Genomic DNA, 24,855 nt, shown 5'->3' on the forward strand with positions numbered 1-24,855 from the left:
TGTTTCTCCTAACACAATGATCAAGTCTGACTTTTACTGTGACGTTTTGAGATGCTTGAGAGAAAATGTGCGACAAAAATAAAGAACTTTGGCGCAACCACAATTGGCTCCTTCATCACGACAATGCGCCCGCCCATACGGCCCTAAAAGCCATGGAGTTTGTGACTAACAACATGGTTATCGTTCCCCATCCTCCCTACTAGTTGGACTTAGCCCCCTGTGATTTATTAAACTAAAGGAATGACATTTTGAATCAGTGTATGACATCCAAAGGGAATCGCAAGCGGTACCTCCCAAAGCATTAAGGAGAATGACATCCACGGTGCTTTTGAAGCATGGAAAAAAACGATGGGATCACTGTATGCGTTCCCAAGGAGACTATTTTGAAGCAGATGACGGTCAAAATTGAGTAAGTTAAGTCAGCATTTCTTTTTTAACCTAGTCTGGGATATTTCTGATAGCACCCCATAAGCCCATATTTTGCCATATAGATCCAATGGCACTACTTCTCAACATTTTTTGGAGCACACTTCCAGTTATTGGATACTGACCTGCTGGATATTTGACAAAACATGTGGTTCATACACAGTGGTCCCCTAGGCCATTTCACTTACACCATCAGAAATTTTCTTGGAGACTACCTACACTGGGCAACAGCTAGCAAGGCAAGGACCAGTATCCTGGCCAAGTCATTCACCAGACCTTAGTACCTTTGATTTTATTCCCTTTGGGGACATCTAACAAACCTGGTGTACAAACATTAGCAATAAGAAGAGTGCTGTTCATGAGCAACAGTTGACTAAACAACGTAGTTTTAAATTCTAGGGACAACTGTTGTTAGGATTACAGTAGATGCACAAAATATTGACCTTGCACTGCCACTCAAGCTACAGCCCAGCAAAGCCTGGATTGATGTACATGTTGAAAAATTCCAGGAATGTTGCAGACTGAGGTCCAGATATTGTAAGTTCTGTAGTATCCATTTCATGTGATTGTGTGTCAATATATTAGACATGAGTATAACTGATTCCAATTTTAATGAGGGTTAATACTCGTGTGTTAAGACATGGGTATGATATACACAGCATACGTTCTGGCCTTATCTCGAGTTAAGCTGAAAATATTGTGTCACAAATATGACCATTTGCTGGGCAACACTTCAGTAAACACATTCTCAAGATGACACAGTCAACAGTGGGGCATCGATTGCTTAGTAGCAGGTTGCTACATTTCCACTGCAACAGACGACACATAATAACAGAGGAACCACTGGAAATGGTGACCTATATTCAGGCCAAGTGGAAGTTATAAAAGATTCGTAATTCATTCCCAGGAGTGATTCATCAGACAGACGTCATTCAAAGAGTTCAATGTGTGAGCAGTGGTTCGTCGTTCATCATTTGTCACACTGGAAAAGAAGTCACTCGTAGTCCATTAAGGAATGAAGCAAGTCATTGATTGTGAGCTGTCATATTGATTGTAATTGTAAGGAAGTGCTAATAAATCCAATCATCCAATCCAGAACCTGTTATTAGTCACACAAACCCCTCATACGTGACAATATTGTGACGTTTGGTCTGGAGATAGATGGGTACCAGCAATTTGAAGAGAGTTGTTACTTCCATTTTCATGCGGTCTTGTATGCAGATAACAGCTTTTTAGAAGTATATAGTCCTTCTATAAGAGTTGGGACCACCTCTTGAGGTCTAGTGGTCAGAGTTCCTGGCTACAGATCCAGAGGTCCGGGTTCGATTCCCGGCGCTACCAGATTCTCTGAGAAGTAACGAGTCTGGAACAGGGTCCACTCAGCCTCGTCAGGATAATTGAGGAGCCACTTGAATGGAAAAGTAGCAGCTTCGGTCTAAAAAAACGAAATTAACAGATGTAGGGATTCGTTGCACTGACCACATGACACCCTCTATCCACTAAAGTTTGCACTATCTTCACCGACAAGTGGCAGTCGCTCGGTCAGTATAGTTCGCTTGCAGACTAAAGCCATGGAGTTTAGTTTTTTATAAGAGTTGGGATAGTTTAGTCAATATAGCGACAGTCTATGGGCTGAACGGTAGGGATTCAATTCCTTGCTGGGCAAGATTTTTCTCTTCATAGCATCAAGACCAGCCCCCCCTCCAAGCCGCCTGTCCAATGGGTACCAGGGGGTAAGGCAGCCAGGCCTGAAGCTGACCACTCACCTCCATCTTTGTTACACAGGAATTTAGCCATATATAATTTCACTCACCATAACAAGTATTGCTGTATCAGTGTTCAGTATGCCCTCTATGAGTTAAATTTATCCAGTCTGATTTTACTTTGGAAGTAAAGAAAAGAATAATTGATATGACAAATCAGTTTATGTTTATTTACATAACCACATTGACATTCACAAAATGGAAACATATTCATGTAAGAACATATGTATCACTAACCTTACCAGATTTATGCCTCCTGACAACTTGAATCAGCTTGTATTTCCTTACATGTAAAAGATGTTAGAACCGAAAATTTTCAGTTCACTTACTAACCTGCTTAAAGACTGGAAATTTTTCATGAAATGAGTGCTCTCTGCCACTATTTACAGAGCAGAACAAGAGATTATTTAATTTCATAAAATCCATTATACTTTTAATGGCTTACTAAATTCTAACAATATTGTACCCCTAACACACATTTCAAAATTATTAGCAAACACTGACAATTTCTGATTATTAACCTGGAAGCAAATATTCAATTTGAAAACTTACAATGAGCACAGAGTTCAATATCTTAACCATTTTATGTATATATATATATATATATATCGGACATCCGGATTTACCACATTTGATACTCAGAGAGGCATTTCCTGCAAACAGGAAAGACTGTGCTCTCTTAATCACACAGCCTTGACTTAAAACCCAGAGCTGAACTTTGAATGTTTCAGTTTAAAGGCTAGCCAGCAATTCTAGTACATAGGATTTATTCATACACTGTTATTAAATGAAAAATATGAACTGGAGAGTACTAAATTCTGAGATACACAGCAAAATCTGCTTGTTGTGAGTCTAGCCTACTCTTTGACTCTGAAGATGGAGGCAGTACATTCCTCCAAAACATGAGCAAATCTCTACAATATTTCATGATGTCACATCTAGTGTGGGGTGGAGTCCAGTTGGGTCCACTCAGCACGGCAGCCACTGATTGGCCTATTGTACCTGCTCTGGGTTATTATGATGGAGAATTTGGTGGAATGAAGATTGGCAGGGGAAACTGAAGTACTCGGAGAAAACCTACCCCAGCGCCACTTTGTCCACCACAAATCCCACTTGACCAGACCCAGGTTTGAACCCGGGCTTCCGTGGTGGGAAGCCAGGGACTAACCGCTTGAGCTATAGCGCGGCCTCCTGTCACATCTAAAAGACAGCACCCTATGAGTGAATGCTAGTAGAGCCTCAATTCTGACAAACAGAGACTGTTTGGGGCATGGCCATGAAGATTCTGGCTTGTTCTGCATGTGAAATCATATTAAAATTATAGATACAGAACTGAATATGACAATTAAGGAGATCAATATTCTTACCTGACAACATGCATACAAAGGGGGCACAAACATGGACATTACAAAAACAAAGTAATGTGGAACGGAGAGAGTTTTGTTCTCAAGCCAAGGCATTTTAGTGTGATCAACAATATGCAATAGCATCAAAATACATTGTTTTAACATCTAGTGTAGTGCAGCAGTTTGAAAAAGTGAACAAGTGCCTGAAGTTGGCCAAGTGTGGTAAACAGGTAGCAACTGATGTGATTTTAATGTCATTTTGCATTAAAGACAGAGGTGAATGAATGATACATCAATGCAACAGGATGCTCAAATATAATATTCTTACCTGAGGTTATAAAACATGCTACAGAATTCTGAATGATACAGTGAAGTCTATAATGGGACAGTAACAATAGAGAGAAAGCACTGACATTAGAAAGCAGAAAATCTGTTAACTGAATGAGTGTTAGAAAGATACACATTACTTGCACTAATCATGACAAAGCCTCTGATGAAACGATAACCATATTCCTTGATATATGAAAGGAAAAAGATATTGGGGAGTTCTGTCTTCTGGGATATGATACAATGTAGCTGTCACTTAAAATTCAACTGATGTTTCAAAGGAAAATGTTACAGCTATCTTCAGGTATGAAGAATAAGCCAAGCAAGAAACCACCGAGAAGTGAGGCTCTGCCTCAGATGGGGTCTGATAAAATGATACCAAGACATGCCTATGATGAACCCTGCATGATCAGATTCCTTGACAAAAGGAATGAAAAGAGGGGTTTCAGCCTGACAGAAAGGGGGGACTAATCTGGAACACAGATGGCTCCAAGATAAATAAAAGGCACTGGAGCTGGGGTGTACTGCCATGGTACAAGGCAGAAATTTTGTTTTAGTCTTGGGCACTACACAAGAGTATTCCAGGAAGAAGCATATGCCATTAAGGCATGCACAGTTGAGAATCTAGATAGGAACTATAAAAGCAGAAACATCTGCATTCTATCAGACAGTCAAGCTGCAATTAAAGCACTTAGCAAATACCAGATCACCTCAGAACTGGTCTGGGTCTGCTTTCTGGCAACTCCAATTGAGATGCTGCAAGCTGGTTCAGGTCCTATTGCTTTTTACCTGAACTCATCCTTCAGATCTTCTTTTTCTTCAGGGTACTGAGCAGTCTGACTTGAGTCCAGAAATACTGAGGCATATGTGAGTGCACCAGCATTTACTTGGACACACACACTTCCCTGCAAAGTAAACACACATAATGAGAAAATAACTTCCTCATACTCACATCCATATTCATGCATGAATAGTTGTCACTCTTATTCCAAAGTTGAGGTCAAAATTAGGAACACATATGCACATCAGTCCATTTTCTAAGAGATCTTGGGTTCTCATGATAATAAATACCAGGATTACAATATTTCTCTTTGGAAGAGGGGGTTGCTCTTGGGTTTGAAACCAAACAAACCCACATACCTGTAAGGTCATGTCAGTGGTTCATTCCTTAGCTCTGAACAATGAAATCGTTGTACTGGTTTGGATATTATTTACGTTTAGATATGACAGTTTATGACCTGGTCAGCCAAATATAGCCCAGCTTTGTTTTGAGAACTGATGAGGAAATATTTATTGGTGCCTGCAGATGAGTCCTTCCAGAGCTTTCAAGGAAGTGTGACCTATTCAAGGATTGATTTTCAGTGGCGAATTATCAGTTAGGAAGTCAGTGTCAGACTGTCATCTATCATTTTTATTTTGTCTTGGAAGAGGTATAAACCTACTGAGCCAGTATTACTTTGTGAGTAAATGGCATCTTCACCACTGCAACTTTCACTATATGTCGGACTGGCACTCTTTTGACTAGTATTATAATTACTTTGCATCACTATTTTGTATTACTAACAGGTGAGTGTGTCGCTTTGTCAATTAACATAATTTATTAAATTTTGCTGGAAACCCCCCACCCCCGAGATGATTCTTCAATCACACAAGGCGAATATCACGGTCATTACCTGGGACCCAACTGAGTCGACTGGAGGTGAAACATTCACAACACTGGCCATCCAAAGGGAAACAAGGCGTCGTGTTTTTCGCTAAATAAGAAAAGCAGCACCATTTTCTTTTGTAAAAAGTGTGATGTTGCGCTGTGTGTCGTGGACTGCTTCGAGAAGTGGTATGCGCGTCAGAGTGTCAGGTATCATAAACTGTGAAGTGACGCAGTTCAAACTCACATACAGTCTGAACAAAATATTATTGTATGTAGTGTGATTATATTTACAATATCGCAAAGTCTCGAAGTTGAAAAAAAAAAAAACTACAGGTAAGTCCTCTGGAATTTCATGACAAAATAACCACAGTTAAGTTTCGTTTTTAAAAATTGTTCTTTTGTATACATGTAGAAAATTTTATTGTCTTTCAGGTTGTTTTTAGTTCGTATTTATATGTTGCATAGAACGGAAAATATGTATTTTTTTTCCTGAAAGTTTGCAATGTTAATTAATTAGGGCGATTTAAATTCTCGGCGCAGAGGGCTCCCGGCAATTTAAAAGTCTGTACGTTAAAGGTTAAAGCAACAGGATACAGGATATGGACTGGATTTATCCGATCTGAACAAAGACCAGTGGTAGACTCTTGTGAACATGAAGAATCTCTGGTTCCCTAAAATAGTGGTAAATTCTTGAGTGGCTGTTGACTTCTCAAAAAATATCAGCTCCATGGATTTAGTCGGGGGCCCATTTTCTTCCTCTCTTCCATCTGTGACATTGTGCACCATGCCAAGGGTACATTTCTTTTGTATGTCATAAATCTGTATCCCTTTTTCCTGGGTGCTCTTTTAACCATACAATGTACTACACTTATTGTCTCTTATTATGCTGACTCTTCATAGCAATTTCAAAGTCCATACACACAGAGCAGACTTTCAGCATTATTTGAATTGTTCATAAAATATTGTTTTTACCTTAGTTCATGACTAGATGGGACAGGCACTGTATTTATTTATAAAGGTGAATTGGCGTTTTTCCCTGAAATGGAAAAATGTAGACACCCCTTAAGATTCAATTTTACTACACATTCATTTGCTATCAAATGTGATACTGCTCCCTTGAAAACCATATCTTTGTCTTCTAAACGTGACCCAACCCTCATTAAAGAGCCCACCTTATAGTGCCTTATACATTTCAAAAGGGAGGTGGCGATTAAACATCCGTCTCCCCAGCCTAAGTATGGTCACATTCAAGGCAAGAAAGGAAATGGGAAAAGATAATACTGGAGAGATCGGTTCCTATAAATCACTGAACATCTCTGCATTCCAATGCATTTATATGAAAGAATATTGCTATATCTAACAAGATTACATTAAAAATATCAAATGCTACTTTTATAGTGAATTTACAAGAGCATGTATTAATCTGACATAAAAAATGGTTAATTCATCTTTGACTATCCTGTCACGAGTGAATGGAATGGCTAATATTAAACTGGGTTCTTGAAATACTGCTCAGTCTGCCTTTTAAGGCTACATACAATACAGAACACATCAGAACTTTGCAATATAACATACAGAAACAAGAAAATAAGTGTTTTGCATAAAAAGTGGTAACTGGCTCTTATATGAGACACTGCACAGGGACTTCTACTGAAGACCTGAGCACACAACTGGCTACACAGATTTGCCTTCTATGTACTGTCTCATCCACACCACACCCCTCAGGTACTCTGTTACTCCGCAAAGAACGCAGGCTCAAACATATGACTCTTCTTCATCTGTGGAATCAAGACCACGCAGTCTTGGTCCTGGGTCCAATAGTAGCCTCTGTGAAACAACATAACGTTCTGACTGGCTGCTGTTGCCCAGATGGTAAGATGTGATTGGAGCACGATGACTGGGGATAACACTTGGAGGTGGCCGGTAAGGTGGTGGGCGTGTGCTTTCAGCAAATAAGTTCCGCAATTGTGACACACTCCAAGAAATTTCCCCTCGCAAGCTAGTTGCAGTTGACTGATTTTGGATGCATTCAGATGTTTCAGTTCCATCCTCTACAACATTTTCAGTTCTGGACTCCCCAGGAGGTGGTGGCAGAGACTTTGATCTCTGGGATGTCCGAGCCCCCATATCCCTACGCTTCAGTCTACCTTTTCGCTCAGGAGATTTTCTGACTATACTCTTCCCATCCATCCAATCCCATGAAATCACTTCTTCAGCAGCTGTACTGTGGCGAGATGTTGGACTCTCAACATGGACAGGGGGCAGGTGGCGAAGTTTAACATCAGTTGATAAGCGTTTTGGAGGCAGAGGTGGTGCAGAAGTATCTGATATTGATGCATGGTGACGTGGAGGTGATGGCGGCACAGGGGGAGGGGGTCGCTGATCAGAACCATTGCTGGTTTCCTCATGAATGTTAATAGGGGCTGCATGAACAAGCAACTCTGGAGCAGGGGAGGATCCATAAGCACTCTCCCAGGCTGAATTGGCTGCAGCACAGTCTTTACCACGTGAGTTAGAACGTGACACATGTGGTGTTGAGTCGTCATCTGAGAGTGTGCTGGAGTCATAAGATCGATCGGCATCTTCCAAAGAGGTAGCTGCAATGTGCGGTGTGGAGTGTGAACGGGACCAATCTTCTGGAGGTGGAGTAACACGTAATGCTTTATGATGCCCCGAACCCATATCAGAACACTGTAACGAAGTTCCTGATATCTCATGAGACAGGTAAGCACATGTAGATGTTTCAGTCTCACATAAGAGATGCGCTGATTTTGATCGTAACATTGGGGATCCTGAGTAACATGAGTAAGTAGTCTCTTGTGGCTCAGAAGGAAGTGGAGGAGGAGGTGGTGGTGCCCTTCCCTTGCGGTGTAATGCACGTTTTTTGAGCAGTCCTGGCACATCATGTTCACTGTACATTTGCTGTTCTGTGGCTGTGTCATTCAGCAGGGATTCATCTGATGCACTCCTCCTCATGCCAGGTCCTGGGCTACGGTAAGCATGTCTATGCAGCCCCCCTACTCCTGAGGATGCACTACCACTGCTAGAACCTGATGTGGTCTGAGTACCTGTTTTTACACTTCCCCCACCCCCACTTCCACTGCCCCCACTGTTAAGTCTCTTAAGGTGTGAGCGCTGACGGAACCAATCCTGACGCTGGAAGTTTGGGTTAATGATTCCTGTCTGATTGGGTCCAGACTGTTGAGCAGGGCGAGCATAGATAGAGTCTTCAGACCAGGGGGAGCGGCTACAACACTCCTGAACACGCTCTTCCCACCCACCATACACACGAACATATTCCCGAGCTAGCGCACTGTTAATCATAGGCTGAGATTCTGGTACTGGTCTAGATGTTGGCGTCGAAGTGGCCGCTGGAACCGAATAGGAGGATGTGACCTAAAATTAAAACACAAAACAAATAATGTTAGGGCATTAGTATGAAACCTTGTATCTTATGCCCAGTAAAAAAAGTATGACTGAGAACAAAGGGGTGAGAATAACTGGTTCCAAAAATTAAAATAAACAAAACTGGAGAATATGACATAATTTGTACTCTTCGATTAATACTGATAGGGTGATTACATCCATAAGGATGAGACTGGAGGGACATGTAATACAAGTGGGAGAAATGCAGTTATGGCTGGGAAAACCTCAAGGGAAGAGAACATATAGGTGACCAAGCACAAATAACATTAAAATACATTTTTGGAAAAGCAGGATGTAAAGATGTGTTAACTGAAAATGGCTCAAGATAAGGACAAATGACAGACTTTGTGAACGTGAGAATGAACATTCGGGTTCTGTAATAACAGGCAATATCTTGACTGGCTTACAAGGAAAAGGCACGAAACTGTCACTGCAGGTAAAAAAAAATGTAAAAAGTGGAAAGTACAAGGAAAATAAACAAGACATGTGTCTCATCCTTTGATCCCATCAGCCATACTTTGTGAAACGTAGTCTTTTAAATTTTTCCACTTTATGGATATAAAATAAGACCATCCACTAGAAGTGAGGTGCAGCAGAGGAGAGAATAACATTTAGAAATATGAGAAATTATACATAACTGTTTATTCTACATGTAATAGGTTCATACTTACATATATACCATATACGAGGGTTGGAACTTTAATAGTGGCAACACTGCTGTAGAGACACCATGCAACGGAACCAAATAGTGTCACTTATACCACACATTAGTTACATACCTACCTTACCTCAGAGTAAATGGACTCTACCTTCCCACATCATGCGCATGCACAGTGACGAGAAGAACAGAGCCTTGTGTTAGCTGGCAGTCTAATGTAGTGTTGTCATGATGTTTTCAAAACAGGAACAACGGAGTTGGATAAAGATTGAATGTGCCAGAGGCCGTACAGCACGACAGTGTCATCAAGGTCTTCAAGAGGCTTGCAGGGAATCTGCATTGCCTTACAGAACAGTGGCAAGGTGGGTAAAGGCCTTCAACGAGGGACATCAATATGTGGCAGGCATGCGTCGGCCAGGTCGTCCTAGTGTCAGTGAAGAAGTGTATGCTCTTTCCGTGTTACTGGAGAGTATTACTGCGCAGTATTACTGTTCACTTTTGGAACACAACCTGCGACCAGCTTTGAGAAAGAAGAGGCGATACTTTCCGCAGAACCCACCCGTCATTTTGCAGGAAAATTCTAGGTTGCATGCAGCGCAAGCTGTGGCTGATTTGTTCGATCAGTGGGGCTGGGAAGTGCTGTACCATCGACCATACTCCCCGGACTTAAGCCCTTGTGACTTCGACTTGATTCCTAAGATGAAGGAACCACTTTGTGGCATTCGCTTCAGAACTGTTCCAGAGATTCTTCAGGCAGCAGACCACTCCATTTGAACTATCAACACAACAGACGCTGCTAAAGGTATCCTATGACTTCCACATCACTGGTAACGGGTTGTACACAGTAAAACTTCGAAATATGCATCTTTTTGTATCAGTTGTAAATAAATAGTTGCCACTATTAAAGTTCGAACCCTCATATATATTTCCAGTTTTTATTCAGGTTCTGATATTCATCAGCTTGAAGGCTGGGTTATAAAACAGTTGTCAAATAACAGCACTTGAAGTATCCAGTGAATGCTTGTAAGCTCCTAATTCATGCACTTATCACTTTTGATTTTATGGTACATATCACGCTAAAAAATGTTTTTGCTCACTGCTATGGGGGAGGAGGTTATTTAATGACACTTTCAGTATCGAGACTATATAGCATCAGATGATGGGAAGATTGATGAATGATGAACTGGAAAGAATCTGAAAGAAAGTGTCCATCAGCCAACTGATGTAGTGTTCCAGCATTTGTTTGGAGGGACTGTGGAAAACCATGACAAATGTCAGGATATCCAGTGCTGTGACCAAGATTCAAAAGAAGTACCTATCATGCACATGTGCAGACCAACCCAGTGGCTTGGTGCTGCTGAAGAAATTACATGACTGTAACATTTCAGTACATGTTTTTTTTTAACGGCATCAGTAACAACTACATTGGACATGCTGGACTAGAAGTAATGCTGTAGACCTGTATTTTGTGGGTTTCAATCTTCATTGGGGCACTAGTAATGTGATTCTTTGTGGTTTTCTTCAGTATCTCCATGCAAATTCTGGAATACTACCTCAATTAGGCCATAACCACTTCGTTCCAAATCCTTTCCAATTCATCAGTTATCCCATTATCTTGATACTGAAACTGTCACTAAATAATTTATGAAAAATATAAAAAATTATGTAAATAAATGTATAAGGGTTATCTCACTTGTGAATTCTTTACTGTCTATGAAGGTATCAAACACAGAACAAATTTAAGTATGTGATTTGTGGTAGTTCTTAAATATCTACTGATGCAAAACAACTAAAAACAAACAAACACACTGGGTCAAACCCGAGACCTCCATGGTACACATGATACAAGTCCTGAGACTGTCCACTTCACAGGTCATGCTTATAATAAAGCCTACATTATGGGATCTAAGGCCCAGTTGACAAAAGGGTGGCAGATGTGCTCATCATTTTGCCTACTTTTTACTGATCCCATTTTCACTGAAATTCCGACTAAATCTGATTCCGTCTCCTTATCAGTTATTATCAAATTCTCTAGCAGGATCCCATACTACACCATCAATAAAACAAACAGTCTTACTTTATCATAAGGATTTTAAAACTCAGAACCATCCAATGGGCTAGTTTACTGGTTGTTACAAGTACACTCCTCTGTGCAGTTAGGTTCAAAAAGTCCCAAGTTCATTCAGTAATAAAAAATTTTTTTAACAGAATAACACTGAAATAAGTTTATCACAGTCATAGAATTATAAGACCATCACAATTGAAATCTTTGTTACACAGTTCTGGCACAAACAGCAGTCCATTATGGCCAGTTTCACACCACAGAATGCGGCTTTATCTATGGTGTATTTAATCAGCTGCTCAGGCTATGCGGGATTGAAAAGAGAACCTGTCTGTTAACCTTACTCCAAGAAACTGGTCTTGTCTTTCTCCTTTTGTCTCACAATGGCTCCAAAAATTCTATACATCCTGGAAATCATAGAATTATTAATCTCTTTAGTGCACCTGATAACTGTTAATTTAAACTGTCATCATGCAAGGTCATGAGAATGAAATAAATCTGTGTAACTACAATTACAGTTTTCCCATGAATACTGTCAGTTAATATAAAATATGTTTCTTGTGAAAAAGACAGCTATACGTGCCTGTTGTTGGAAAGTACACCTACTGTCACTTCTTAACAGTCAGACCCAAAAAGAGAGACGATAACCATTAAATGAAGCTTACCTTATTGTGCGCGTGAATGTCATAGCAACTGAGCTGCTGGGTGGGAGGGAACAGAGCTCTCCCTGAACCTGAACTTGTGGACCCACTCTCTTCTTCATCTGGAGTGTACAACTGTGAGTCGGACATTGTGAGACCTGAATCTCGACTCAGTGACATCTTATCCTTCCTTGGTGGTGGGCATGGCTCCAGCAATTCCCTTTCCAGGCTATCAATGGAGGAGTCATCTCGCCTCAGTCCACCAGCTGTTCAACAATATAATATACCGTCATGATGGCACAAATGAAGAAATGCTAAAAGCCATGTACATTTATATTAATTCCATACTGCATGAATTATATTCACGAAGAAATAAGGGAGACAGTATTGCTCTGAAAGTCAACTTCAGTGTCACTAATTTGCCCAAAGTTTTTGCTAACATCAGCAGTATGTCACAATCAATGATTTAGTCTTTTTGGCAACTAAGTCTGAAATGATCCCAAATGGAAAAAAAAGAAAAAAACTCTGAAATTATAGAATAATTTTATTTTGCAATATCCACAACCAGTCTGACAGGGCTAATGCTGGAAAGGATGATGATGATGATGATGATGAAGGAGGAAGCTGGAAGTTCAATCTTACAGCAGTCAACATAAAGAAAACACTCTCTCCAAACTTCAGCTCCCAGAAGAAATACATATAAAATGTTTCAAAATCACATCTTATAAAGATGTGGCTGGAATTATATGAATTGGGAAGCACTACATAGTTTCTTGGAATCAGATTATCAGGTAACTGTGCAGTACTTAGGAATAATGATGCCTTACTAGTGCATTAAAAATTATGGAATATGGTGCATGGTGCTGAATTCTTTCTCTTTTTAGCTGCAAGAGTAAACTCTTATTTCCTAATCTGCATGTCAACCTCCTTTAAAGTTTCAGCTGCTACATATTTTAATACAGATAATGGAAGCAACCATATCCTGGACAAGAATGGGTACTACTTTTACTGTTTATGACACATGCAAATAATGTAGTAGATGGATATAAAGTTAATGCTGTGTAATAAACATTTTAATCTCCTGCCCTTCCAAAATAGTAGTGTATGTCTACTTCATGAATATGACAAACAAAAAATACAGCACCATTTTCTTGGTTAATACACCACTGCCGCCACCTCCCTTCATGAACTGAACTGAAAACTCTATGAACAAACGCTGAGACTCACAATGCAGACTGTCAGACTCTTCAGCACCAGAGTCCTGTCGGGTCAGGTCCCTTTCTGGAGGGTCGCCCAGCAGCAGAGGTACATGTGGGCCAAGTAATAGTTCACAGCGGACTACAAGGAGCTCCACCAGATTCGGGACAGCCCGTGAACTGGCAGGAGTAGGTGTATGCGCCCATAAGAGGCTTGGTCCAACACAGACGCCTAAGTTAGCAGCAGACATAAGATTGTGTGCAGCTCGACGGGCAATATGGTGCAGGACACAGAGAAAGTGACTCAGCAGTGTTACACTGGATCGAGGCAGTTGCTCAAGCACGCTGAAACAAGATATTTCTTTATATTTAACTTCCTGCAGAGAAAAGAATTTCATCATCCTGCATGATAGCCACAAAATAAAACTCGAAGACTGGTAATAAATAAAAATGGAATCAAATAGCTGGAGAGTCCAACCATAAGAATTTTCCTGGTAAAGCGCACCTTTTAACCCTAATCAGTTTCTCTTGTTCTTCTCTGCACTCCAGAGCTTCCATGTACAGTGGATAGAGAGCAGCACCAAGCAGAGGATCTGGCAAAGAACGAAGGAATTCCTTGAGCAGTGCAGCAACAGCCAGGACAGGGATGTGTTCCAGTGCGAGCTCCTGTCCACTGTCCAGTTGCTCCCTCAGTTCCCTCACTAGTCGTGCATTTGCTGATTTTCGGAAGATACCTTGTGTGAATGGACCCTTAATGAATACTTGTTGTAGCATTGCCTGTGGACAGATAAAGTTGGAAACCTGACATCTTGAGTTTTGCAATGTGATACTAACAGTCTGTGAATTCATTTGAAGTTCCTTCACAAGATTTGAGTTTCTCACAGTAACAAATATTCCATGTGATATCTGGTTAGTAAACAGGTATCAATGTTTCAGAGGAACCTACTACTTTCAGCTTCAGGGTGGAAGAGCTAGCTGACAGGGGAAAAACTGTGTATGACAGACGGAAGAGGTGGATCAGAACCGGGACTCTGTGTGAACCAATACAAGCTGGTGATTTTAGGAAGAGTTCTCCCATGAATGGGGAAGAAAAGAAGAACTGTAGGAAGAAAAGTCAGGAAAACAGTTATATATATCTACCAAACTCCAAGCTGGCATATCTAAAAAGACTGTACTTGTTCCTCTATGGTTATACTAATTTTGAAAAAATGTTGGTAGACTATGCCTGACGCATCCTGATATTATCAGATACTAACTTTCAACATTATGTGATTAGAAGTTAATAGATTCTGTCAACACTTCCAGTATTCATACACCATTTGGAAATTTGGACATAATGAGTTAACACTTCTCTCATGAAATGGCAGCAGGTGATGATATCTAAGATGATGATATCTAAGGACCGTGAAAATCTGTGCATGTATACATGAAATTATATTAATGTATTACTGTCATTATGAATTACCTGTTATTTTGGTTGGAGGTAATACTTTTCTAATCTGTTGAACACCACAAATAAAATTCTTAAACAAATTCATACATAAAATGTACTGTGATCTTAACAAGAAAAGACATATTTGTTGAATATCTCATGATCTTGCTAAAGTATTCTATTGTGCAAGCCATGAATTACAAAAGGAAATTTTATGGAATTCAAAGTGTAGACTGACAGTGGTTTAAATCATACATTAACAGAAAATCAACAGATTCAAATTTTAACACCTATTACAATTTGGACATTGTAAAACACGCATTTTTGGAAGGTTCAAAGCTTCGTACTCTACTCTTTCTCATACACAACAATGATGTGTCCCAGCCATGAACTCTGCTTTCTGTGGTACTCCACATACTGGCAGGAGAAGCAATCAGATAGCCCATCACAGGAAGCCAATTCCTCATGGATTATGATAGGTGTCCATAAGAGCAGGTTCAATTAGAAGAAACATAATACATTAGAGGCTTGAAGGCAGGAGGGAGTGCATGTTCACCAAACAGAAATGTTAACACACTTCAGCTGCCTGCAAGCAACCGAAGGAAGCAAGAATGGAACAGTGAAATGTGTACTTCTGCTTGAGAATATTACATTATTAAAGATTTTGAATTAGATTTTAATTTGATGTGTATTTAGGAGTACTACCACAAAACAAAAAAATTTTAAAAATTATGCAAACCAAAACTCTCATCATCAGTTTCAGAATATTTTAACTGAGAAGTGCAGCAATTCTGAAAAGGCCTAGTCAGAAAGTCAGAGCTGCTCACATGGAGATATAGGACACTCTAGAGCAGTGCTGTCCAACGTTCTTATGTACTCAGGCACAATTCACCGATGCCTATGGGGGTGCGGGTGCCACCACTGAATTAATATTAAAAATTGGCTCAATTATATGTGGTTACGGAGGGCGCCAGAAAAATATACCACGGGCACCGCGTTGGACAGGGCTGCTCTAGAGCTTATGGTTAAGAGCCAACAAATCTCCACTGTTAATAATGATTAAAAAACTTCTTACTGCCTGCCATACTATGAAATAATGAACACTATGAGAGGACAGCGAACCAACTAATTTTCTAAAAGTTTCAAAATAAGGTCTGTTTCGTTTCTAGCCTTCAAACACTTTAAACAATATTATAAGATGTTTCCAGTCACTGCTTATGAGTTAACACCGAAATCATACAGATGACAATTTGATCCTCTTCTTCTGACAACTAATGATCTGTTGAAAAATTCTGTCTTCTGGGATGTGGCACCATGTACATCTTGGTTCACGCAATATCTACACAGTGCCACATCCAGGAAAATGGAACTCTTCATAATCACCGCCGTGAAAACCTCAACATAATTATCTGCTGTTTATTCACTGGAAAAATTTGTACACAGCAATATTTCACACCTGTTCAAATACTTGATCATTTCAGTTTTAATCACTGCCCTACCAGAATTTATAAAATTATCTGCCTTATAAACCATTACAATGTCCAGTGCATCTATCCAGCAATCATTTTCTGGTTTCAAGAGGACCCACACTTACCTATGGAACATAAAGACGAGGAGATACTCGCCATGCTATCATTAATGATACGTGAGAAGAGAATTCTTCAAGACTTAGACAACAGTCTGACTTCTACAACTCTGTGACAGATATTTTCAGTGAAAAGTCTTGACACCAAAAACTAAAGTACAGGATGAAATAAACAGAGGTGACCTGAATAGTCACTAACAATTTTCTCTTACTTATACCTGTATACTTACACCTATGCAACACACAGACTAAGGAGAGGCTCTATAACATTAATGACAACTAAGAAGAACTTCTTCAACAGTGAAAAAAGTCTGAACTTTTGTGACTGAAACATGGTTTCACCAAAAAAGAAAACTGTCATACACCACATAAACACACAGTGAGGAGAGAGAAAAGGGCCAGTTTCAGTAGTCGCTAACCATTCATTAGTCTTCTTTCCTTATTTTGAAAGAACTCAAGTAGGATTATGTGATCTTCATGTTGTCTGTGTATCCCCCTACAAACTTTTAAATGGCTAATCCGGTCTTCATAAAGCCTGGTATGTATATCATGCCACCTAAGCCCAACTCAACAGAGTACTTCATAAATCCCTCCCATCAGTCTACATGTGTATTCCCCCAGTTGTTGCTAGGCAATGGCTCAGTAAAAACATTACTGCAGAAATTAATATGCACACAACAATACAAGAACTGTTGGATGTAACATTTTTCCTTAGTTTATATTTCCTTCCCCTTTAATTCCTACATTCTTAGTTAAAATTTGCATAGCTGCCTTGTATGATGCATACAGATGTGTCTTAATTACATACCTCAAATATAAGCATCATATTTTACAATTAGAGGAACTGCAAAATGGATAAAGCAATCATTTGGTCTATAGACTCATATGATGTCACTACTGTTAATGCTCTCATGTTCACTATGGTAGACATGTTACTTACTGAAGAATGGTGCAGAATGCAGAGTATCCATTCAACAAATTGATAAATATGATACTACTGTACAGAGAAGCAGGGGAGAACAGTGCAGCCACAGCATGTCTGTATATTTATCTTTCTTATAAAGCAATAATAAAAAGCCTGAATCAATTTAATGCTAGGTCCTAATCTGAGTTCTTCCCATTACAGCAATGACATTCATATTATATGGTTAGTACTCTTGAAAATCACAAGTCAACCCCACAATATGTAGGATGGAAACCAAATTTAATTTCATCTGGAAATAATGGGGTTTAAATCCCCCAGTACTACAGTGCTGGTGGCTGCAACTGAACTTGGAGCTAATGGTATCAGTATTTAAAAACTATTGGCCAGCAGGCTCATGCTATCACAAAGCAATGTATGGCCAATGAAAGTTAATATTAAATATACCATGACTGGTCGAGGGATTGTGTCTGGATCTCCAAGCCTGTTGAGTGGAATGCCAAAGAGGGTCCCTGTAGCTACTGGAGATATAGGACTAGGGCAGTCAGTGCAGTCCTCTCCTTTACTGGTGCTTCGTCTGAACACTTGGCGAATTCTCATTGGTGATTTTCGACTCTTCTTGCCACCATTAGTCAGGCCTGCAGTCTTCTTTGGATCATTACAGCATTCGCCTGACTTTCTCTTGCTCCTAAGGGGAATTAAATCTCTTTCAATATTTGTTGTTACCAGCCATTGCCATTTAAAACCTTCTTGCAGCAGCCACAGAAGAAAGGGGGTATGTGAAGTTTCAATCAAGAATGCATGTTAAGAGGATTTCATACAACCTACTACATTACACCTTATGGAAGTATTCTGAGATGTAACTTTGTAGACGACAGACAACTGCAAACAGCATGTATCTTACCTGAGTATGAACTGGCACTTGGCTAGAGGGTCAGGCCCATGTACATTGTTACAATGATCCAAGTCAAAGCCCTCCTCAGTGCTGAGCCCATCACGCAGGCAGCTCAACTTGATTGCAAAAGGGCGCTCATGACCAATAAGTGGATAAGGAGCTTCCTCACGTGCTGTCTTAGCCCACAGCTGAAAATCATCTGGATCCAAGCCCCGCATCTCCAGGTGCTCCAGTGCTAATCTTATACAGGTGCGGGCTGTCTCCTCAGGACCCACACTGAATGTCTTGCACTGGTGAAGCAACAAGATTTGCATTTAATCTCTGAACCACATAAACTCTAAGCTTTAATCTGACTAAAATCAGGAAGGAATCTGATTGAGGTGAGATTTTCCAAGATCATCCACAGTCCCTCAGAATAATTAGAAGATAATGCAATAAAGTAGAGCATGGCCACATTCCACAACATTCAGAGTCACTATACCACACCTTATTTGCCCCTTACATAACCCAGGCATGTGACAATGTCGTAGTACAATTAAACGATGGCCATACTCGTACATGCTGAACAGAGCAAACAACTCAGTCTGCAAAGTTACAGGCAGAATATCTAGTACAGTGACCAAATTTTATGAACATTATCCATCCACCTAGTTGTTACTTAAAATGACATTTCAGAGACTAAGCTCTGTCCCTCTTCTACTGTAAGAAACCTACTGTAGTATGCCCAATTCATAAAGCTAGTCCGTATATCTGGGCACCAGAAGTAACATAAAACAATATATAATACAAATAGGAGAAAACCCATCTGCAGGAGTTGAGACAAAAATACATAATGAACCACACACGAGACCTTGCAGCTAAGGCTGTGCAAAACATTCCAGCCAAAAGTCCAACTTAATGTTGAAATTGAAACCACTTTTGCAAGTTCCAAATGGGTATCATGACACAAATTAATCAATTTGTTGACATATGTATCAATCTTTATAAGATCTTTCTAACATGATGAAGACAGAATACAGGTGCTGAGAATTAAAATTCAAGTAGATAACATTTTCACTTAAGTACATGAAAAGACTTCAGTCTCTGAAACAGTTTTAGAAGAAAATTATTATAATGGACAAGATCCAAAAACGTATCAATGTACCACCATCACAAACTTCTAGAATCACAGTAACTAGTGTTTTTATTCTTTGTAGGGGTAGGATTTTTCACCATACCTGGAGTCATATTCTGTCCCCTGTATAATTACTACCGAGAGATTTTGTCAAAGATGAAGTGAAAGGTAAAAGTAAAAGGTAAAGCTATCCACGTAACAGGCGGTGGAGGCCCATTGGGTTGTGAGACATCAAGGCTCCCCCACATTTTCTAGACAATCGGCTCACAGACTGCTGTCAGACTGTCAGCCTCATACACCAGCCAACCACCCATTACTGCTAGAAAGATTCCTGGTACTTATTTCTGTCAGAGGCTGAGTCGATCCCAGGGCCATTGTGCAGCTGGAAGGATCAGGTCAACTGATATATCCAATAACCTCATCAGGAATCAAACGGGTGCAGTGCCTCAACCAAATGCACTACCAGTAGCGAAGCTGAACACTCAGCACCACTGAGAGCTATTGTGTAACCTCTGCAGATGAAATACAGCACTGTATAACCTAATAATCAGTCAAACTTCCATCTACTAACAAGGCCTAGAATGTGTGAACATGCATGCCCCATACATGCCTTCCCAATGTGGTGCCCAGACACAGGGACATCTCTACCTACCAATCACTCAACCCATTAACAACCTGCCACTGATCCATAACCTTAACCAAAAGAATCCAGCTTATGCTTTCCCACCCATTTCTCCAAGATCCAGTCTAATATTGTCCTCTCATGTATGCCTAAATTTTCCACATGGTCCCTAATTAGTTGGCACTAACTTCGTTCACAAGCGGCAGTCGCTCAGTCAATATAGTTCGCTTGCAGGATAAAACCACGGAGTTTGTTTTGTTTGTTTGTCTCTAATTCTTTACATTCCAACCTTACATTCTTAATTCCAGCATGTAACAGTAACAGAACATTCAACAAAAGTGCTTAGGGCATTGAATAAAATTTGAGGAAACTCAGCTGCCAAAAGTAATGCCGAGATTTTTCTAATTCCAAGTACAATTTCTGACACTTTCATTCTATTTACATTACAGTCAAACATTATGTCTTGTATTCACACATTTCAGTGTCATCACTGCTACACATCTCAAGTATACTTTTTAGCCAACTTTTAGGTTTTACATTTATTGATAGCATCCTGTCAATTCCAGAGTGAATCTTAGTATTGTGGCATACAGAACTGTTGTTAAGTGGTGACTCCATAAACAACAGTGCTGCTATGTAATAGGAAAATAAACAAACACTCTTTTCTATGCAATGGTTGAGGTACTGTTCGACTGTAACAATGGAAACAGTGTTTTCTATGTAGTTCGTGCCAAAATGTTATGACCAGGGTCAGTCGAGTTCCGAAGATCTCAGTTGTCAGTTGTCATCAGTTCAGCTAAGTGAAGTGATGTGAAACAGCTAGTTGATGAGTGATCAGCTGCCAGTTGGAAGTCATCCTGTATAGAGAAAACTAGGTGGTTGATGTGAAATGGCTGCCACCCTGGGACCAAGTTAGTTGAGTTGTCAGTTGACACAACAAGACATGTTGACACGGCTGGCTGTGACAAGAGGATCAGAGCATGGGAAGCTGAAGAATCTCCACTGACAGAAGACCTTGCTAGGAAACGGCTAGTGGAGACTGTAATAGACTCAGGACACTTGTCTATGTGTGTCTGTGATCTGAAAAGTGCAGCTCCAAGAGGTGTATACAAGTAGTCAGTAAATCCATTATCCAATCCATATCCTGTCTATAGTCACACCCCTAAGTCACTGACAGTATGTATCAGGAGAGGACAGAACATGCAGAGGAACACAGTTTTCAGAGGAATTTCACCAGAAGGGAAAACATTCTTCATATGCTCCTGATACAAATCATACCACTAATATTCCCTCAAACGTTTGTGTGTGGTGCTACCCACACTACATTTGCATTTGATATACCACACATAAATCTGTAACGAGTTACAGTCTACTGGAACGTGACACCAGGTAGTATGGTAAGTGTATCTTAATGTTCGCCATGTCACAGCCTGAAATCTCACATATAATGCATCCCTTGACTCAAAAAAATTTAAGGATAAGTAAAAATGTATATTTTGTGGCCAAATGATTTAGTAAATCATAATGAGCTTTTCTGGCACAAGGAATGAAATATATGCAAAGCACAATAATTCTGGGGCTCTCCCCGTTTATATCGAAAACTGTATGACCTACAAAAAAATAAACTGGATTTTTATATGTGTGCATTTCATTTTTCTCCCCAATTTTTGTTTCAAACGTTTTCTTCTCTGCTAATTATTTTCACAGTTATGCTTAAAACGCACACAAAACTGCTACACTTTTTCATGTAGAGACCATTTCTGTTGGCCACTTTTAACCAGAATTTGAATGTATGGACACATTTTAATAATATTTCACAGCATTAAATTTCATAATCTAATCAAATGTTCTCTGGTACATGCAGAAAGACAGATGAATGGAGGAAAACACTGTGCAGCTAGGCACATTTTGCAATTTTTCATTTTGGGCACCAAGTGTCCTATGGGTATGCCACAAACATATAATATGCACCAGTGCTTTGATGGGGCTCCCTGGTTTCTACACCTGTGCAAGATGGCTCATTCAGTGAAGTGACTGGCCTTGGACTGCACAAGCTTCAGTTCCTGTCAGCAATAGGACTTCGCCCTTCATTAAAAGTGTCAGACTGGCTCTGGGGCCCAAGTTAATAATGTATGGATCCTGCCCCATCGTCATGGTGTGGTGTTTAGGCTCAAATATACACACTAATTGAATGATTGTCATGCACTTCTGTATTAAGACCATATCAACGAAGACCATTGAGTATTCAAACTGTTAAACTCAACAATACCAAAACTCTGGCATGCCATCTTCCATCTAGTACTCAGTTAAGAATGTGTGGAAAAAAGATTGGATGGTATGGACTGGATTCATTTGGCTCAGGATAGAGGCCAATGAAGGGCTCTTGTGAACATGATAATGAACCTTCAAGTTGCATAAAATATTACGAAGTTCTTAATTTGCAGGGCAACTGATAGCTTTGAAAGAAGGACTCAGCTCCATGGAGCTAGTTAGTTTAATACTATTACCACTTCAGAATCTGACAGTTACAAAAGTTACTTTGATGGTAAGTGCATTCTTAAACTATTATTTCTTTGCAAGACAAGAAGTATCAAGTTAACTTCTGCCAGACTACACTGCATCACATACCAGGAGACACTAATCTTTGTACCATGTCAGCACTATGAGAATCACTGATCTGATTTACATAAAAGAAAAGCGGCCTCCGTAGTCTAGAGGTAACGTTCCCACCTCATGACTCGTGGTACGCGGGTTCAAATACCCGGCGGAGGTCGTCGAATTCTTAAGGGCGGAAAAATTCAGGGAACAAGTCCTCCGGGAGGGACTTTAAGCCGTGTGTCCCGTGTCGTAGCTTTACGGCATGTAAAAGAACCTCATATCTCCAAAGGAGNCGGTCGGGACTGATGGTACGCACCAATATCGGTAGGGTATAGAGACTGGTAGAATATCATAGAGGGAAGCACAATGGACCAATACTGGTCTAAGTGCATGGGGGAACCCACCCTCTCCAATAACCAACTAACTACATAAAAGAAGGCTCAACTTTGGCTGGTAATCACTTTTGTCGTGACCCAAGTGGTTTGTGAGCCACAATATTGGATCTGCTTTGGCTAAATGGGGTATTCCTGTGTTGCACTCACATATTCAATGCTGGTGGCGCAGTCATAGTACAGTAGTTGGACATTGGTGGCCTGTGGTTCTTTGCTTCGCTCACAATCCTTCACTTCATTCAGTTTGCTCCACCAAAGATCTCGCGCTGCTTGCGTGCTGCAAAGAAAACCAGGCTTGAATGAACTCATACTCAACATTACACCACTTAGCACTATAAAACACATTTTCCCTTTATTCTGTTCTACTTACACCATTTCAACAAGGAAGTCTGAAATATTACGACACTTACATTTGCCCTATAAATTTCAAGGTACAAATTTGATCTCTGCCTGAAGTTTATCTAAATATACAAATACACATTTATACCTCACATGAAACACACTAGGTTTCAATTATTAAGACCATCTGAGTAATGACATTTAGGAAAATAATCAATGCTGTGAGAATAAAAATATATAACCACACTGTGACCTCAAAACAGAGTTTCTTTAGTGTCAGAGCACATGCTACACTTTAATGGACTAACTGGCATGGGCCATGTAATACTGAACATATAAAGACACAGTCTGGACTTCTAAATTGAATTCATGGTGACGAGCATCACTGGCAAAAACTAACACAGCATATTTTGAGATACAATTGTGGCATTCAGATGCACAGATCAAGGAAATACACACAATAAGCCTATAATATTACAGCTACAACAACCTGCTTGATGAGCTGAAACATGCTACCAGTCTACACACAGCAGTTGGCAACACCGTGCAAACAGTAACCATTCATTCCTTCACTCATTATCTTCATTAACAGTACTAGTCAACTGTATGAAGTGCAGTGATGGATAGATGTGTCTTATATGAAAAGCATGGGGAGGAACTGATAATGGCTTGTTTGAAATTTGTTTTGGTACCAGTCTGAAGGAAAAACACAAAAACCATAAACCAACTTCCCTGGCCTCAATTTAAACAAGAATTGCTACAAACCAGTCTGGGACAAGAACAATTTTTTTTTTCTTCTCTGTCTGAGAGAATGAAGATAAGAGATGAAGAAAGCAGAGAAAGTATTGAGAGAACAGAAGCAAGAAGGGAGAGAAGTGGAAGAGAGGAGACCTACAACCAATTCACGGGCCTTCATCAGATTGGTCACACATGATCTTATACAAGGCCATCTGTTAAAGAGGGGGCCAATGTGACATCCCCTGTACCCTTCTACTTATGATGGAGAGTGTAAAACATTCTATCTTTCTGGCACGTTACACAACATCCTAGGAGATTATCACGATAACTTACCTAACGCCATGATATTCCTTTGTGGCATAGGAATTGAAAATTGACAGTTAAATAATAAATTTCATTTTATCTCCGATTTGGCCTGGTTTATTTCTGGTTGTTTTATGATTTTTAAAAGCCAATATACAAATAGTTTTATAAAGTTTTTTAAGCCCATACAGCAGTCTGACATAGATAAATTTTTAATTAACTTTATAGTGTTATGTACAAGTAAAAGGTTCTCTAGTTTAATTTCTATTGTAACATGGACTGCCAGAGCGTTGCTAGCTAACGGACCTGTGAACACCCCACGTTACACCCAGGCAACAATAGTAAAAAGAGGTTATGCAAAACGCTTCCATGCAACGGCTTGGTAAACACACTTCAGCAAAGACGTCACACCCCAACAGTAC

The 24,855-nt window shown here is 40.0% G+C and overlaps 1 protein-coding gene across 1 annotated transcript in view; it reads right to left on the reverse strand.

Annotated features, from left to right (window-relative positions):
- Positions 1–6,827: 6,827 nt before the first annotated feature.
- Positions 6,828–24,855, reverse strand: part of LOC111871462 — a gene marked incomplete at its 5' end in the record, with an annotated part of 601,181 nt that continues 583,153 nt past the window's right edge. The window contains 7 exon segments of the mRNA XM_023864604.2: positions 6,828–8,906; positions 12,322–12,563; positions 13,525–13,838; positions 13,999–14,270; positions 17,880–18,120; positions 18,337–18,617; positions 23,204–23,330. Of these exon segments, the coding sequence (XP_023720372.1) occupies positions 7,266–8,906; positions 12,322–12,563; positions 13,525–13,838; positions 13,999–14,270; positions 17,880–18,120; positions 18,337–18,617; positions 23,204–23,330 (3,118 nt within the window). The 3' untranslated portion in view covers positions 6,828–7,265.

The sequence above is a fragment of the Cryptotermes secundus genome, unplaced genomic scaffold, assembly GCF_002891405.2.
Source record: "Cryptotermes secundus unplaced genomic scaffold, Csec_1.0 scaffold465, whole genome shotgun sequence".
NCBI lineage: Eukaryota > Metazoa > Arthropoda > Insecta > Blattodea > Kalotermitidae > Cryptotermes > Cryptotermes secundus.